The sequence below is a fragment of the Oncorhynchus nerka genome, linkage group LG9b, assembly GCF_034236695.1.
Source record: "Oncorhynchus nerka isolate Pitt River linkage group LG9b, Oner_Uvic_2.0, whole genome shotgun sequence".
Classification (NCBI taxonomy): domain Eukaryota; kingdom Metazoa; phylum Chordata; class Actinopteri; order Salmoniformes; family Salmonidae; genus Oncorhynchus; species Oncorhynchus nerka.
The window spans coordinates 31781031-31799946 of NC_088424.1; the positions used below are offsets into that span (position 1 = coordinate 31781031).

The 18916-nt window shown below is 44.0% G+C and overlaps 2 protein-coding genes across 2 annotated transcripts; one reads left to right on the plus strand and one right to left on the minus strand.

Moving 5' to 3' along the window:
• The first annotated feature begins 1862 nt into the window (after positions 1-1862).
• On the plus strand, positions 1863-4894 carry LOC115114614 (transcription factor Jun-like). Its single transcript, XM_029643014.2, has one exon. The coding sequence runs from the start codon at positions 2254-2256 to the stop codon at positions 3217-3219; it is 966 nt and encodes a 321-aa protein (XP_029498874.1). The 5' UTR covers positions 1863-2253; the 3' UTR covers positions 3220-4894.
• tada1 (transcriptional adaptor 1) lies at positions 4890-14966 on the minus strand. Its single transcript, XM_029643013.2, has 8 exons — positions 14622-14966; positions 14330-14421; positions 13933-13998; positions 13546-13643; positions 12275-12487; positions 9086-9237; positions 7557-7713; positions 4890-5762 (listed from the first exon to the last, which is right to left on the minus strand). The coding sequence occupies exons 1-8, from the start codon at positions 14693-14695 to the stop codon at positions 5610-5612; spliced, it is 1005 nt and encodes a 334-aa protein (XP_029498873.2). The 5' UTR covers positions 14696-14966; the 3' UTR covers positions 4890-5609.
• Positions 14967-18916: the final 3950 nt, after the last annotated feature.

An 18916-nucleotide genomic window follows, 5' to 3' on the forward strand; every position in this document is an offset into this window, starting at 1 on the left:
CTGAATTTACACTAGCCCACTAAATCAGATTTACAATTTTAGTTTAATTTCTAAAGTGAGGATATCAAGAAACCCCTATTTTATTAGAGAGGGAGAATAGAGGAAGGAGAGGACAGAGAAACAGGACAGGAAGAAACAGATGGTCCTTAACAAACACTGTAGACATGTTTAACACACACACTGGTGAGTGAGTAATCTAACTTTCCTCTATTTATGATCAACACATGCTAAGTGAACTCTCCACATTTTGGTCTGAGCAGAGCACAGAAAGGAAGAGTGTTTTCATGTACTGAGGGTCCATCGCTACAACAAAGGACAGCTTGTAGCAGCTGGGCCGGGTTCTAAACTAAACTCTTGATTAGAAACCTCCATGCAGTGGAAGCAGCTGGCTGAGCCAGGGGAGGAAGGTGGTGTTATCTAGAGGTTACCCATCAGGCCACTGGACAGGAAACAGGGACAGAGAAACAGGAAGTATGGCCGGGTCAGCGGTAGGTTGATAGGAAAATTCCCCGCTACAGTTATAAACACAGGTGCGTGCTGGGGGAAATGTGTAAACCTCTTTTATCTTCTATAGGGAGCTGCTGCTGAGGGACTGCTGTGAAACTAGTCTCAAGTACTACTAGCTTCATACAGAGAATGCATGAGTGTGTGAGGGAGGGAGGGCGAGAGAGAGAGAAAGAGAGAGAGCATGCGCACATGTTTTTGTTTTTTGGCCTGTGTTCATCTGGTGTGTCCCTGTGACTGTACATGTTTGTGGGATTGGAACATTGTCATTGAACCCATTTGTTGTTAGTATCATTATTGTGACAGGAGGAACAGACTTTCCTAAATATCCCAATCTGGAATTCCAAGTGAAGGTGTCAAATACCTCCAAATGGTGGTGGTTGTTGTGCCGTCAAGGCAACCTGAGGGCAAGCATGTCACTTCAGGGTTAACCTCAGTTTGTGGCCTGTGGCTGAAGTCTGTCCACTTATTTATAGTCAGGGTTAAATAGAATGTGTTGAATATTGCAAGGAGTGAGCAGACAGAGTTAAAGCTCACGGCAAGGCCCGAGCAGAGACACAATACCAACACTATCAGTCAGACAGTTTGCTTGAGACTGAGGAGCACCTCTTTGAAGCCCAGTGAGCTCTACTGGAACTGGAAGGAGTTTCTCCACATACTGCACATGAAAATCATAAATATAATAAACCATAGACTACACCTATTTGGGGAAATATTTCATGAAAAATAAAGTTACAGAGTTGGCTCCACTTTACATTCAGTAATGGTAATACCTCGGCTATGTAGTTGCATGGTAGTAACTGTGTAATTACAGTGTAGGAAGGAACACATTGTTGATACAGTTGCTTCTTTGTTATACCTATACTCTGTACACCAAACACCCCTTAAAATGTGAGGCACAATGTTCTATTTGATATTTACTTGAACATGATCATTCCCCTTCATAACGTATCACCTGAAAAACAAAACAACCCCCCTGCCCACCATCACGCTGTCACACGCACCAGAAGTATATCACATTTCCATGCTTTCACCCACAAAGTCAAAGAGCAAAAGAAAGAAAGCAAATATTGTGAAAGCTGATTTTAAAAGGTAATCTGGTCAACCTGACTGAGATTGGGTCACAAAATAAAGCGGGTAAGAAGATATTCAAAATAAAAACGTAATCCCAGAGGACAACGTTCCTTTTACTGCATTACCTAATCCCATCAGCCTTTGCGGGAGGCGGGAATATGGCTGGTTGTCAACGCAACATGCATGTCATTAAAAAAGTAACGCCCATCACATCATCTCAAACCAATAGGAAGCCTCATACATGACATCATTGTTATTTTCAGTATAGCAGCAGCTTAGAAGTGGATAAAGTTCGTCTCCACGTTGGAAGTGGTAGAAACTACATTGTGTCGAGTCAGACACCGTATCTGCTTAAAGAAGAAAAACCTTATTTCAATAGGCGAATCGAATATTTTTTCAATCCTAATTGAAACAAAGACGCCTATCGATTGAGGAAGTAAAGTTATTTTGTTTGTTTGATACTATTATTTTATAAAGTCTCAAGAAAAGTTTCCACATCGGACATCAGGAGTTGTCCTCCGAGTTGAAATTCGAAAACTACTTGTCCGAGGACTGTAAAAAGATAGGGGACATCAGATTGCAATTTATCACTCCATATTGTTTATTGTAATTTCGACCTTTGATGTTTGGATTTTTATTCCAGCTATTATATTCGCGATAAAGGCCCGTCAATTGATGCCCACCAAGATGGAAGCTACATTATATGACGAATCTATAAATGGTCAGCAAGGCGCAGTGGGCGGATATCATGGGTTTAACCCGAAAACCCTGAAGCAGAGCATGACACTGAACCTCAACGACCCTAAAATGTTTAAACCTCATCTGCGGGCGAAAGCTATCGACATCCTGACATCCCCTGATGTGGGATTATTAAAACTGGCTTCCCCTGAATTGGAAAGGCTTATCATCCAGTCCTGCAATGGTCTGACGACTCCGACCCCAACTCAGTTCCTCTGTCCCAAGAACATCACCGACGAGCAAGAGGGTTTTGCCGAGGGATTCGTAAAGGCGCTCGCGGAGCTTCATTATCAACAGCATATGCCCAATGGCAGCTCTGACGCTCAAGCCAATGCTGCCAACAACATGGCACCCTCATCTACTGTGTCGGACAGTCCTATACCCTACAGCTGCACCGTGCGCCCCGACCCACCTGAATACACAAACTTGGGCACTTTCAGTCGGGCTGTCAGCTCTGCGTCGGCACTTAACGGCGACCGACACTCCTCCGCTAGTTACACGGCCGTCCCGTCCCAAACCCACGTCGAGCCCCAGCGGCCACCCCAGCATCCACGGCTACAGCATGCTCGGCTACAGTCATTCAAAGAGGAGCCCCAGACGGTGCCCGAGATGAGCGGCGATACCCCTCCGCTGTCTCCTATCGACATGGAGAGCCAGGAGCGGATAAAAGCCGAGAGAAAGCGCTTGAGAAACAGGGTGGCCGCGTCCAAATGCCGGAAAAGGAAGCTGGAGAGGATCTCGAGGCTGGAGGACAGGGTCAAAAACTTGAAGACCCAACACACAGAGTTGGTCTCCTCTGCCAACGTGCTCCGGGACGAACTGGCACTGCTCAAACAGAAGGTCATGGACCACGTTAACAGCGGGTGCCAACTCATATTGACGCAGCAGCTCCAGGCGTTCTGAACGGCCAAATACTGCGCTTTGAGCGAGAGACATTTCATTGTGGGACCAAACGCAGCTCCTAGAGGCGTGATACATTACTTCGTCTTTGCGCCTGACAGAGTGGGGACAATATAAACTTATTCGTGGAATAATTAGGCTAGTGGTGGCCAAGGCCAACAAACAGTGCCAGTGCCTGTTGTCCTATGAATTGTCTAGTATGTAAATAGTCCAAGTCTAGCACTGAGTTTTCTCACCAGCAACAAGTTGTACAATGTAACACTATATGAGACATTGCGTTATTGACACACCTTGTGAAAGGACTGACTCACAGGTGTGTGTAGGCTAGGCTACTAGGACTGATACAACTTCCTTACTTTCTTAACATTTACACATTAATACCATTTTGTGAAAGGGGTATAATAAATGTTAGATCTGAATTAATACTTTATCATAACTGTTTTTATGCGAAATGTATGTATAAACGACAAAATATAACGTGGAATAAAACTTCTCATTAAGGATATTGTCGCGGTTATAATTATTCAGAATGGGGGTTTCAATGTCGTTTTATTGACAGGGAAATAGGTCAATAGTTCAGCCTAGGATGAACAGTGAATTAATTCAATGTTTGTTGACAGTGAAATATGGACAGACAGACCATTGAGTCACTTCTGTGTAGTGTAATCGCTTGGTAGTGGACCGTACTCCTCGACAAACGATTGGACGACATCGTGTCGGAAATGAGTAGCAAGCAAGCCAAATATGGCAAGAGAGCTTTGTGAGCAGCTACCTTGTCTATGACGGGTGGGTGTTGGAGACACTCTTTTCACGGCACTTTGATACCAGTTACTTTTTCGTTGCAGGTTAGGTGAATTAACGTAGCAGGTTAAGGTTAGGAAAAGAGGTAGGATTCGCGAAAGTGTGCCTAAAATACGGTGTTCTGTTGAAAATGCTGGTCGGTAGTAGACCTAGTAGTCGTACCAAAGATGGTGGAAAAATTAAGATAGTTCACGCAGGCCGTTTACCATTGAAAAAAAAATGGGAGCATTATTAATTGATTTTTTTTGTAGGCAGAAACTCCGCTATGGTTCGTTGAACAAAGCCTACGGAAAAAGTGAGTTTTTTTGGATAAACGCTTAAAATAAGGTGGGGTAAACACAGGTTTAGGGGAGCTTATACATTTTGTTCTATGAGATCTTCATCAGCTAACGTGGCTTTTTTTTACACTGAAGCTTTTATGTAAGACCAAACTCACATAAAAGGCTTCATCGTTCATAAAGGTCATGTTAACTATTCTTTCTCCATTAATTTTGCCCAAGGCTGAACAACCAGAGGTAAATCATTCGTTTTTTAGGTCTACAAGCTCTATAGCAGCTGTGTCCGGCCTACTTAGTTAATTGAACCGAAGAAAACAAGAGTGGGGTGTCGCACTTCCTCTTCAGTCTCTGGACATACCAGTGGTGGTGTTTTACAGAGCTCAAGTGCACATGAGTAATGAGGGGGAACATTCTACACACCTATTCCCAAAGATGACACATTTCTATTCCACCATAGAAATAGATACACTATTTCATTAATAGAAGTTACAACGGAAGATTACTTAGTAATCTATTTTAATTGAAGATTAAAAATGGGCAAATTATGAACGTAATAGGAAAAAATGTATTCAATAAAACTTGTGTTAACAGAAGTGTAATATATTTTTTATTTCATTTTGCCATTTTTGACTGATATTAAAAACAATTGGTGAAAAAAAATACAAAACCATTTATACACATTTGCATACATACTGTGATGCATGCATCGCTGTGACAAAATACAGTAAACAAGGACCCAAGTGTAGTTCAGGCATAATTCTGCAAGAGCATGTCAATATCAAAATAAAAGGGGCCGCAACATTTGTTCACAGAGGTGTGGGAAATACAAAAGTAACACTGACAAATTAACTAACAAAATAAACTCACCCGAAGGTCAGAAATGCACCCAAACTTGTTAACAGTGCATTTAAAAAAACAGTCAGAGGTTATGGGAGAGATGTGTGTGCATGTGTGTAGACATGTTAGTGCCTTAAAAAGCCATGTCTGTGACCATACCACAACACTGGGACTTCCTTTCTTTCTCTACATTACAGGTCTGTGAGTCTTCCACACCGATATGCATCTAAGGCTGGGTTTACACTCCACCAAGCGTTCTAAAACGTTATTGACACTAGTGTAAAGTTGTGTTGCGTGGTGAATTGGTTGCACTCCCTAGTGGAGTGTTAATCCAGTTTTAGAGATCATCCTCTCCCTCTGCTTCAAGGCAGGGTATAGGACCCACATAGGTGCTTCAACACTGTGTTCATCTCTCCATTTGTCTCTGCCCTACCCAACCACGACCTGTCTGCGTGTCCACCTGACCGTCTGTGTGTCTCAGCTGACAAGCAGGCCGTCCTTCCCTGCATGGCGTTGGCGGTGCACATGGTCCTGCTCCAGCTCCTCGTGACTTGGGTGCCACAGTCGGGACAGGATACGCTCCATGTTCAGGGCATACATGGTGTGAGAGGGCATCACACCCCGGTGGACCTACATCAAGGAAAAGCATATACATTAGCAATAAAGTAGTTTGTTTATTTTGAGATTTCACACACATTTACATAAATACCTTCTGTTCAGCTTTGCCTTTTGATTAGACAGAATAATGAGTTTGTTTGAATGCAAGTGAAAAGGAAATCAATTAAAATATCAATGTTTTTGGCTATAGGTACAGTGGGGCAAAAAAGTATTTAGTCAGCCACCAATTGTGCAAGTTCTCCAACTTAAAAACATGAGGGGCCTGTAATTTTCATCATAGGTACACTTCAACTATGACAGAAAATCACATTGTATGATTTTTAATGAATTTATTTGCAAATTATGGTGGAAAATAAGTATTTGGTCAATAACAAAAGTTTCTCAATACTTTGTTATATAGCCTTTGTTGGCAATGACGGAGGTCAAACGTTTTCTGTAAGTCTTCACAAGGCTTTCACACACTGTTGCTGGTATTTTGGCCCATTCCTCCATGCAGATCTCCTCTAGAGCAGTGATGTGTTGGGGCTGTTGCTGGGCAACACGGACTTTCAACTCCCTCCAAAGATTTCCTATGGGGTTGAGATCTGGAGACTGGCTAGGCCACTCCAGGACCTTGAAATGCTTCTTACGAAGCCACTCCTTCGTTGCCCGGGCGGTGGGTTTGGGATCATTGTCATGCTGAAAGACCCAGCCAGGTTTCATCTTCAATGCCCTTGCTGATGGAAGGAGGGTTTCATTCAAAATCTCACGATACATGGCCCCATTCATTCTTTGCTTTACACGGATCAGTCGTCCTGGTCCCTTTGCAGAAAAACAGCCCCAAAGCATGATGTTTCCACCCCCATTCTTCACAGTAGGTATGGTGTTCTTTGGGTGTATCTCAGCATTCTTTGTCCTCCAAACACGACGAGTTGAGTTTTTACCAAAAAGTTATATTTTGGTTTCATCTGACATTCTCCCAATCTTTTTCTGTATCATCCAAATGCTCTCTAGCAAACTTCAGACAGGCCTGGACATGTACTGGCTTAAGCAGGGGGACACGTCTGGCACTGCAGTATTTGAGTCCCTGGCGGCGTAGTGTGTTACTGATGGTAGGCTTTGTTACTTTGGTCCCAGCTCTCTGCAGGTCATTCAATAAGTCCCCCCGTGTGGTTCTGGGATTTTTGCTCACCGTTCTTGTGACCATTTTGACCCCACGGGGTGAGATCTTGCGTGGAGCCCCAGATCGAGGGAGATTATCAGTGGTCTTGTACGTCTTCCATTTCCTAATAATTGCTTCCACAGTTGATTTCTTCAAACCAAGCTGCTTACCTATTGCAGATTCAGTCTTCCCAGCCTGGTGCAGGTCTAAAATTTTGTTTCTGGTGTCCTTTGACAGCTCTTTGGTCTTGGCCATAGTGGAGTTTGGAGTGTGACTGTTTGAGGTTGTGGACAGGTGTCTTTTATACTGATAACAAGTTCAAACAGGTGCCATTAATACAGGTAACGAGTGGGAGACAGAGGAGCCTGTTAAAGAAGAAGTTACAGGTCTGTGAGAGCCAGAAATCTTGCTTGTTTGTAGGTGACCAAATACTTATTTTCCACCATAATTTGCAAATAAATTCATAGAAAATCCTACAATGTGATTTTCTGGATTTTTTTTCTCATTTTGTCTGTCATAGTTGAAGTGTACCTATGATTAAAATTACAGGCCTCTCTCATCTTTTTAAGTGGGAGAACTTGCACAATTGGTGGCTGACTAAATACTCCCCCCCCCCACTGTATATCATGGGATGGTACAGCCAATTGAAGCTGCAATCTCCTCACCTGTAACGCTTCCAAGAGATCAAACATGCTGATAGGAGGGAGGGGCGCAGGGAGACTGTCACCAGAACAGGCCAACAGGAGAGCAGCCTGCTGCTCAGTATTGTCTGGTGACACCTGAGGGGGTGGGCCCGCAGGGAGAGACGCACTGGGAGGTGGGCTGGGGGACGAGGAGAAAGACAGCGGGTCAGTACGGACATTGATTCAAGAGCATAAAGGTAATCTATGAGTAATGGGTTGGTACCCCCCCTTGGGATCTTTGTGGGCTATACTCGGCCTTGTCTCAGTTGGTGGTTGAAGATATCCCTCTAGTGGTGTAGGGGCTGTGCTTTGGCAAAGTGGGTGGGGTTATATCCTTCCTGTTTGGCCCTGTCCGGGGGTATCATCGGATGGGGCGACAGTGTCTCCTGACCCCTCCTGTCTCAGCCTCCAGTATTTATGCTGCAGAAGTTTGTGTCGGGGGGCTAGGGTCAGTTTGTTATATCTGGAGTACTTCTCCTGTCTTATCCGGTGTCCTGTGTGAATTTAAGTATGCTCTCTCTAATTCTCTTTCTTTCTCTCTCTCGGAGGACCTGAGCCCTAGGACCATGCCTCAGGACTACCTGGCATGATGACTCCTTGCTGTCCCCAGTCCACCTGGCTGTGCTGCTGCTCCAGTTTCAACTGTTCTTCCTGCGGCTATGGAATCCTGACCTGTTCATCGGATGTGCTACCTGTCCCAGACCTATTATTTGACCATGCTGGTCATTTATGAACATTTGAACATCTTGGCCATGTTCTGTTATAATCTCCACCCGGTACAGCCAGAAGAGGACTTGCCTCCCCTCATAGCCTGGTTCCTCTCTAGGTTTCTCCCTAGGCTTTGGCGTTTCTAGGGAGTTTTTCCTAGCCAACGTGCTTCAACACCTGCATTGCTTGCTGTTTGGGGTTTTAGGCTGTGTTTCTGTACAGCACTTTGAGATATCAGCTGATGTACGAAGGGCTATATAAATACATTTGATATAAAAGGAAATGCTGCCTGGCCCCCAACACCGCAAAGGAGTTCTCTCTAGGAATAACAAGAAAACCTTACAGAATGGTGCAAAAATGATGCAATACGTTGCCCTTTTTGCACCTTGCCATTTGTAAATTTAAAATATAGGTATTTGACAGACCTATATCCAGTGATCCTTTTTGCAGGGTGCTGTACTGGCAGCTCTCCTGCCTCACCTAACTGTTACTACTTCTGCTTCATGCACATACAGCACAATATGCTGTTTGAACAACCATTTAGCTAGCTACTACTGATGTTTATAAATGGCCCTTAAAGTTGACCCTGGAAGTGTACTTGGAACAGAACAATTGGTTACACTTTATTCTACAGTCAGCTGCTTACCAGGATGTAATTTTCTAATAATAGCATTGTAATTACGTTTCAGTTTCTTTGCGATTCATTGACACAAATAGTTAGAGATTTAATTGAACATTCTTCTAATTGATGTGAGGTAGATGACAGTGGAGAGCTGCAGACAGTTGACCTCTGACTTCCTTACCATTCAGTGACGATTTGGTAGGCAGCCAGGCTGTTCTTCAAGTAGGGCTGTGGGGTGACATGACTGCCGAAGGCGTAGGGGAAGTGTCCGTCACGCAGCCGGTAGGCCTTCCTCCTGGACACCACGGCAGTCAGCACATCCTTCAGGTGGTTCTGTGGTAGTGGAGGGACAACAGGTTAAATACAGTAGTAACCTAGAGAATCCTGAGTGGACTGCTGATGTTGGAGGGGGTACAAAGGGGGAAGACAAAGCATGTATCAAAGCATAAAATAATCTGTCCTAGGTTCAATCCCAATACACCCCCCCACCCTCAGTTTTGCACGATCCCGTGACCCCCATCGAGTCAGATTGGCATCCAAATTCAACTTTGGGCGAGGCGTAGTGCCTTTTCAGCCCTCCAGTTGGCCTTCCAAACAAAGTGAAGAGAGATGCAGACTTCCTATCGAGTCACAGACTGAGAGGTTCCCAAAACTCCCAAGAAGCTCCCAAGGCTGGAGAGTTGCTTCCAAAAAAACAAAAACACTAGGATGGAAGCAAATGTAAGTAATTACAACTTCATAACAAATCATGCAAAAAAATGTAGTTAAGAGGAATATATTAGTTAATGTAGAAACAAACCATTATGCATATTTTTGTCAACGTTAACTTGTGAAAATGTATATTTATCAAGCTACAGTGCATTCGGAATGTATTCAGACCCCTTTCCTTTTTCCAAATTGTTACATTACAGCCTTATTCTAAAATGGATTAAATAAAACATTTCTCAATCTACACACAATGACAAAGCAAAAACAGGTTAAGAATTATTTGCCAATTTAATTTTAAAAAACTGAAATACCTTATTTAAATAAGTATTCAGACCCTTTGCTATGAGACTCGAAATTGAGCTCAGGTGCATCCTGTTTCAACTGATCATCCTTGAGATGTTTCTACAACTTGGAGTCCACCTATGGCAAATTCAATTATTTGGACATGATTTGCAAAGGCACATACCTGTCTATACAAGGTCCCACAGTTGACAGTGCATGTCAGAGCAAAACCCATTCCATGAGCTTTGAGACAGGATTGTGTCAAGGCACAGATCTGAGGAAGGGTACCGAAACATATCTGCAGCATTTAAAATCCCCAAGACACATAGGCCTCCATCATTCTTAAATGGAAGAAGTTTGGAATCACCAAGACTCTTCCTAGATCTGGCCGCACTGCCAAACTGAGCAATCGGTGGGAGACGGGCCTTGGTCAGGGAGGTGACTAAGAATCCGATGGTCACTCTGACAGAACTCTAGAGTTCCTCTGTGGAGAGGTGAGAACCTTCCAGAAGGACAACCATCTCTGCAGCACTCCACCAATCAGGCCTTTATAGTTGAGTGGCCAGTCGGAAGGCACTCCTCAGTAAAAGGCACATGACGGGGCGGCAGGTAGCCTAGTGGTTAGAGCGTTGGACCAGTAACCGAAAGGTTGCTAGATCGAATCTCCAAGCTGACAAGGTTAAAATCTGTCGTTGTGCCCCTGAGCAAGACAGTTAACCCACTGTTCCTAGGCAGTCATTGAAAATAATAATTTGTTCTTAACGGATTTGCCTAGTTAAATAAAGGTTCAATTTAAAAAATAATAATAATGACAGCCCGCTTGGAGTTCGCCAAAAGTCACCTAAAAGACTCTGACCATGACAAGCAAGATTCTCTGGGCTGATGAAACCAAAATTGAACTCTTTGGCCTGAATGCCAAGTGTCACATCTGGAGGAAATCTCACACCATCCCTACGGTGTTTTTCAGCAGCAGGGACTGTGGGACTAGTCAGGATCGAGGGAAAGATGAACAGAGCAAAGTACAGAGAACTCCTTGATAAAAAGCACTATGGAGCAGGTTAGGACCTCAGACTGGCACCTTCCAACATGAGAATGACCCTAAGCACACAGCCAAGACAAGGAGTGGCTTCGGGACAAGTCTCTGAATGTCCTTGAGTGGCCCAGCCAAAGCCCGGACTTGAACCCGACTGAACATCTTTGGAGAGACCTGAAAATAGCTGTGCAGAGACACCCCCCCCAATCCAACCTGACAGAGCTTGAGGGGATCTGCAGGGAAGAATGGGAGAAACTATAGCTAGCTATATGGTGTTTGACATGTGTATGAATGTAATTCATGGTGTTTAATGCGTTAGGGACTCCTGAGCAAACCAGGTTGTCACCTTGTGAAATCCGGTGGATGTAAAGAATCTAGCTAAAGCATTTACCCCAAACTGAATAAACTATTTTTGTAAGCTTGCCTTGGTCATTAAAAAAAAAAAAATTTAAGTTTCAAATTCAAATCATTGATCTTCCTCATAGTAAAGTTAGAGATTGACAATATTTGTCATGCAATGTAGCTGAAGTAACGTAGTTAACTATTTTCTTACTTCTGTGTAGTGCAGGATAAGAACATTTTAAAAACTATATTCTATGGATGTGAAGCTTTGTAGGCAATCTCTATATGGACACAAATGTTTGGTATAAATATTAATTCAGAACAGTTTTAATTACTTCCACTGGTTAACCATTAATCCCCAAGAAATTGCAGAAAATGACAGTGAAGAAAATGCAACTGTTACTTGTCAAACTGTTATTATGGAATTAAGTCCTACTTCAGTACTACTCCACATTGAACCAAAGCCAGAAGATATGTAGATTAGGGCACATTGTTGTTTTGCTGTTCTTTCATTTGTTGCTCATATGGTAAGAACATATGCTGCATGAGGGAGAAAAAAAAATCTATTAATTTTCTCTTATTTAACCAGGCAAGTCAGTTAACTGCCCCTGAACAACTATCTTGCTCAGGGGCAAAACAACAGATTTTTACCTTGTCAGCTCGGGGATTCGATCCAGCAACCTTTCGGTTACTGGCCCAATGCTCTAATCACTAGGCTACCTGCCGCCAGTACAGGCATTGTGATAAACAAGGCTTGACGTCAATGAATTGCGTGGTAAACAATCCTTTGCCGGTTTCTGCTGTGCGCCAATGATGTAGAGATGTCCCATTTCCTAGGGTTATGATATCTCTCCCTACCACTAGTTGCTCCATTTGAGGGACACTCAAACGATGGGGAGGGTTATGGGGAGGGTTAAGGCGGGGGGGATTGGGATTAAGCCCTAGACTGAAAACAGGAACTCTACAACCCTTCTCATATCTTGTACCAGTATAGCGCACACATACCTCTACAGCGTGGATCATGGTGCTGACAGCGTCCTCCATGACATTGTCTAGGCCCAGCTCGAAGGCGGTGACCATCATGCGGGCCTCCAACTGGCCACGGGTGGGCAGCAGCAAGGTATGGGCACTAAGTTTCAGTTCATCCTCCTCACCCCCAGCCTCCCGTGGGCTAAAGGGCTGGGCCGCACTCAGAGGGTTCTGGGGCTGGAAACGATGCTGAAGATGCCATGGGTCACACACACACACACACACACACACACACACACACACACACACACACACACACACACAGCATTATACTTCAACAGAAAGATGATCTAAACCATATATTATTGCCACCTCCTATTATGCAAGGGCAACAATATTCTTTATAAACACTTTGGAAGAAAATGAGGAAGTATGATCACATTTGTTACACGTGTGTTAAGGATTCTGACCAACAAAAAAAGTTTACCCATATCAATCCCATTCCTGCTGATCTCCACTGGCTACCTGTTCCTCAAAGAATTTAATATAAAATTATCCTCCTGGTCTACAAAGCCCTAAATGACATCAGACCAACCTACCTGTCTGACCTACTCTCCCCCTATGAACCTCCACGCACCAAACTACGCCTAGGACCACACCCCTAGGACCAGGCTCCACACAATGGGCGACTGTGGCCTTTCCTCCCACGCCCACAGAACTTCCAGATAATCTTAGGGCTGTTCAGGGGGATGGGTATAATTTGTGGAACGTTCCAACAGGAATCTGTTCTAAAAACTTCGTAAACAACAAGGTTGCCAACAAACAATGCATATAAAGTTGTATAGCGGCAGAATGATACCGGGTAGGGAGTGGGCTAATTAATTACGTTTTTTCACTCACCATGTTTATTCTGAAAAATGTCTGTCCTCACTCTGGTAGCCTATTGACAAACATTAAGAATAAGATATGTGATGAGTTGATGCCTATTCGGCAGCTATTTAGCTAATATTAGGTGAATTGATCCATGTTACTTTGTATGCATTTGTTGGCAACCTTGTACTTCAAAGATTTTGTAACAGATTCCTGTTGGAACGTTCCACAAATTATACCCACCCGTTCAGACTGCTTTTAAAGCAAGCCTTAAGACTAATCTCTATCGGCTGGCCTACCGTTCTTCCTAGACTGATTGTTACTTTCATTAGAGATATATCCATCTATTTTCCCCCCTATTCTATTTTATGCACTGAGATTATTCTTGATAATGAAAAGCACTTTACAAAATTAATACATTATTATTAACAACTCACATCAAATTTCTGTCTGGAGGAGAACTTCTTCTTTCCTTTGGCGGGCTTGCCAGGCTTGGAGGCTGAGCCACCTGCCCATTGCAAAGATCCAGCACCCTCTGGAAAAGAGGAGGTTGTTGCAGTCAGGTTTGTGGTCAAGCCTAGTGGTTAGAGTGTTGGACTAGTAACCGAAAGGTTGCAAGATCAAATCCCTGAGCTAACAAGGTACAAATCTGTTGTTTCTGCCCCTGAACAACGCAGTTAACCCACTGTTCCTAGGCCGTCAATTAAAACAAGAATTTGTTCTTAACTGACTTGCCTAGTTAAATAAAGGTCAAATAAAAAAATACAGATGTGAGGAAACTGTTTCAATTAAGATATCGATACATTCTACATTGGAAAACCTACCTGGTGTGGAGATGATGATCTGACAGCGAGTGAGAATGGCCAGGAGAAAGTCATTGTGGACATGAACTGAGAGGGTGGAAGATTGGGAGAGTTAGCTTTGAAATAGTTTCTTTTTTTTGCATTGAACTGTAGCTCTGGTCGTTGGCAAGATCAGACGCATGGATAGTGCCGGTAAATAAAAAGTGCTCACATTACATATTTTGGACTAACGAAACGACAGCTCGCTAATTCAGAGAAAAGTTAATCGGCACTCTAGTAACATATTGACTTTGGTGAGTAACAAAAGTATAATGAAGCCAGTCACTAAAAACGAGGTTAATGGAAAGATGCAGGGCTCCACGGACCAGCTAGGTCCAACACACAGAAACAGAGAATGTCGAATAATATCTGCACTAACCGTTGTCTTGTGCCAAAAGGCGACGAGCCTCGATGTCAAACTCTTCCTTGCTTATCTTCTGTTTGAACCATAGCTTCAAGTTCGCCCAGTAACTTTAAAAGATATGCAATTGAGGAAATAAACATTCAATAAGATAGCTAAGGTTACACTGGTCACTGCATAGCCGTTTCCAGACAGCTAACGTTAGCTAGCGTTGCTATCTATTTGTAGACGTTTAAACCAACATGCGAAATAGGAAAGTAAAACAAACATACCGTGTAAGGACAACGTCAACCAACGGTAGCATACTTACTGTTTGACATTATCACCAATTGCTTCTGTTAAATTTTTCTTAGCAATTTCAAGCTCACTAGCATGGGCTGCCATAACGACTATAATTGTGTGACACACTCAGATTGGTATAATGCCGCGTTCAAAGGAACTCGGAAATCTGGAAAAACGATCTCCGACTGTGGAAAATAAATGTAAACAGTCATCCAATTCGGAATTCCAACTCCGGAACTCTGGCCTCTTTCTAGTGTTCCGACCTGAAGATCACAGAAGTCATGATTTGATCACGTATTTTTCCAATTCCCAGTTGTTTTGAACGCGGCATTGAACGCGGCATTACTAACCCTGTGACGTACTTATTCGCTGCATCTTCTTCTTCTATCCTCGGAAGTGTGTGCATTAGCTAAAAGTGTAACAGTACCACCTATGAACTTGGAATATAAGCAAACACACACCTGCAATTAGCCTTTTTTTCCAGCAGAGAGCACACATGCCTCAGGAGACAGTGCTGTGTATTAATTATATCCCTCAGGGGCTGTGTATGAGCAGATATGATTTAGGTTTTACAGTCCAACATAGCTATAGGTGCAATTTAGGTGGACCCATGTGCACGTTGCCATACTTTATTTTAGTGTGGGACAATGTCCTCATTCTCGATTGATTGTTATTGGGTTAAATATTGCACTTTTTGATTCAATATATGCCTGTTAAACAAATATACAGTTTTTCAATCCAGTGTATTATGTACAAAAGTTGCCTTGGGAAAGACCATCTTTTCACCACAAAAAAAAATGAAAATCTCAAGACAAGGAGACATGATTAATACCCATTCTTGCACTCATAGAAGATCACTCAGTTTGGCTTTCACTTGCTGTTTCTTGGACATTAAAAACATTTATAATTATTGTGGTTGATCCATACTTGTATAGACTGGAGGAAAAAGTTCTATAAAGAAGCAAAATAAAATTCAGATGTACCTCTGGATCACCCAATGTGATCCAATAATACGGAATCGCTATTATTTTTTATTTTTAGAACACATTCAAGAATCTCCAGAAGCTAACCAGCTAACTAGCTACAAGCTATTTAGTCATTGTTAGCCACTGCTAGCGGCTTTTACCTTCTGCACAGCCAGCCAGTTTTTTTTATTTTATATTTTTTTTAGCCTGGATAACTGTCTCTCCACAACAATGCCGGATTCCTGCCGTAATCCCTGGACCACTACTTCTGATCTTCACAGCTAGCTTGCACGCAGTACCGAAGCTATCCCTGAGGCCCACCTCCCGGCCTACTCAGCTGTCTCTTTCAAATGTCAATATGCCTTGTATACTGTTGTTCAGGTTAGTTATCATTGTTTTAGTTTACAATGGAGCCCCTAGTTCCACTTTTCATACCTCTGATACCTCCTTTGTCCCACCTCCCACACATGCAGTGACCTCACCCATTACAACCAGCATGTCCAGAGATACAACCTCTCTTATCATCACCCAGTGCCTGGGCTTACCTCCGCTGTACCCGCACCCCACCATACCCCTGTCTGCGCATTATGCCCTGAATATATTCTACCATGCCCAGAAATCTGGTCCTTTTATTCTTTGTCCCCAACGCTCTAGGCGACCAGTTTTGATAGCCTTTAGCCGCACCCTCATCCTACTCCTCTGTTCCGCGGGTGATGTGGAGGTAAACCCAGGCCCTGCATGTCCCCAGGCACCCTCATTCGTTGACATCTGTGATCGAAAAAGCCTTGGTTTCATGCATGTCAACATCAGAAGCCTCCTCCCTAAGTTTGTTTTACTCACTGCTTTAGCACACTCTGCTAACACTGATGTCCTTGTTGTGTCTGAATCCTGGCTTAGGAAGGCCACCAAAAATTCTGAGATTTCCATACCCAACTATAACATTTTCCATCAAGATAGAACTGCCAAAGGGGGAGAAGTTGCAGAGATAGCCTGCAAAGTAATGTCATACTTTCCAGGTCCATACCCAAACAGTTCGAACTACTAATTTTAAAAATGACTCTCTCCAGAAATAAGTCTCTCACTGTTGCCACCTGCTACCGACCCCCCTCAGCTCCCAGCTGTGCCCTGGACACCATTTGTGAATTGATCGCCCCCCATCTAGCTTCAGAGTTTGTTCTGTTAGGTGACCTAAACTGGGATATGCTTAACACCCCGGCAGTCCTACAATCTAAGCTAGATGCCCTCAATCTCACACAAATCATCAAGGAACCCACCAGGTACAACCCTAAATCTGTAAACAAGGGCACCCTCATGGATGTCATCCTGACCAACTGGCCCTCCAAATACACCTCCGCTGTCTTCAACCAGGATCTCAGCGATCACTGCCTCATTGCCTGTATCCGCTACGGATCCGCAGTCAAACAACCACCCCTCATCACTGTCAAACGCTCCCTAAAACACTTCTGCAAGCAGGCCTTTCTAATTGACCTGGCCCGGGTATCCTGGAAGGATATTGACCTCATCCCATCAGTTGAGGATGCCTGGTCATTCTTTAAGAGTAACTTCCTCACCATTTTAGATAAGCATGCTCCGTTCAAAAAATGCAGAACTAAGAACAGATATAGCCCTTGGTTCACTCCAGACCTGACTGCCCTCGACCAGCACAAAAACATCCTGTGGCAGACTGCAATAGCATCGAATAGTCCCCGCGATATGCAACTGTTCAGGGAAGTCAGGAACCAATACACGCAGTCAGTCAGGAAAGCCAAGGCCAGCTTCTTCAGGCAGAAATTTGCATCCTGTAGCTCTAACTCCAAAAAGTTCTGGGACACTGTAAAGTCCATGGAGAACAAGAGCACCTCCTCCCAGCTGCCCACTGCACTGAGGCTAGGTAACACTGTCACCACCGATAAATCCATGATTATCGAAAACTTCAACAAGCATTTCTCAACGGCTGGCCATGCCTTCCTCCTTGCTACTCCAACCTCGGCCAACAGCTCTGCCCCCCCACAGCTACTCACCCAAGCCTCTCCAGGTTCTCCTTTACCCAAATCCAGATAGCAGATGTTCTGAAAGAGCTGCAAAACTTGGACCCGTACAAATCAGCTTGACAATCTGGACCCTCTATTTCTGAAACTATCCGCCGCCATTGTCGCAACCCCTATTACCAGCCTGTTCAACCTCTCTTTCATATCGTCTGAGATCCCCAAGGATTGGAAAGCTGCCGCAGTCATCCCCCTCTTCAAAGGGGGAGACACCCTGGACCCAAACTGTTACAGCCTATATCCATCCTGCCCTGCCTATCTAAGGTCTTCGAAAGCCAAGTCAACAAACAGGTCACTGACCATCTCGAATCCCACCGTACCTTCTCCGCTGTGCAATCTGGTTTCCGAGCCGGTCACTGGTGCACCTCAGCCACGCTCAAGGTACTAAACGATATCATAACCGCCATCGATAAAAGACAGTACTGTGCAGCCGTCTTCATCGACCTGGCCAAGGCTTTCGACTCTGTCAATCACCATATTCTTATCGGCAGACTCAGTAGTCTCAGTTTTTCTAACGACTGCCTTGCCTGGTTCACCAACTATTTTGCAGACAGAGTTCAGTGTGTCAAATCGGAGGGCATGTTGTCTGATCCTCTGGCAGTCTCTATGGGGGTGCCACAGATTCCCTGATCCATCTCTACACAGACGACACCATTCTGTATACTTCCGGCCCTTCCTTGGACACTGTGCTATCTAACCTCCAAATGAGCTTCAACGCCATACAACACTCCTTCCGTGGCCTCCAACTGCTCTTAAACGCTAGTAAAACCAAATGCATGCTTTTCAACCGTTCGCTGCCTGCACCCGCACGCCCGACTAGCATCACCACCCTGGATGGTTCCGACCTAGAATATGTGGACATCTATAAGTACCTAGGTGTCTGGCTAGACTGTAAACTCTCCTTCCAGACTCATATCAAACATCTCCAATCTAAAATCAAATCTAGAGTTGGCTTTCTATTCCGCAACAAAGCCTCCTTCACTCACGCCGCCAAACTTACCCTAGTAAAACTGACTATCCTACCGATCCTCGACTTCGGCGATGTCATCTACAAAATAGCTTCCAATAGTCTACTCAGCAAACTGGATGCAGTTTATCACAGTGCCATCCGTTTTGTTACTAAAGCACCTTATACCACCCACCACTGCGACCTGTATGCTCTAGTCGTCTGGCCCTCGCTACATATTCGTCGCCAGACCCACTGGCTCCAGGTCATCTACAAGTCTATGCTAGGTAAAGCTCCGCCTTATCTCAGTTCACTGGTCACGATGGCAACACCCACCCGTAGCACGCGCTCCAGCAGGTGTATCTCA

Coding starts and splice junctions, on each gene's coding strand:
- LOC115114614 (XM_029643014.2), top strand. CDS start 2,254: ATGCCCACCAAGATGGAAGCTACATTATATGACGAATCTATAAATGGT.
- tada1 (XM_029643013.2), bottom strand. CDS start 14,695: ATGGCAGCCCATGCTAGTGAGCTTGAAATTGCTAAGAAAAATTTAACA. Junction 7,714..9,085: donor TACCAAATCGTCACTGAATG/GTAAGGAAGTCA, acceptor CTCGTCCCCCAG/CCCACCTCCCAGTGCGTCTC. Junction 5,763..7,556: donor ATCTCTTGGAAGCGTTACAG/GTGAGGAGATTG, acceptor TCCTTGATGTAG/GTCCACCGGGGTGTGATGCC.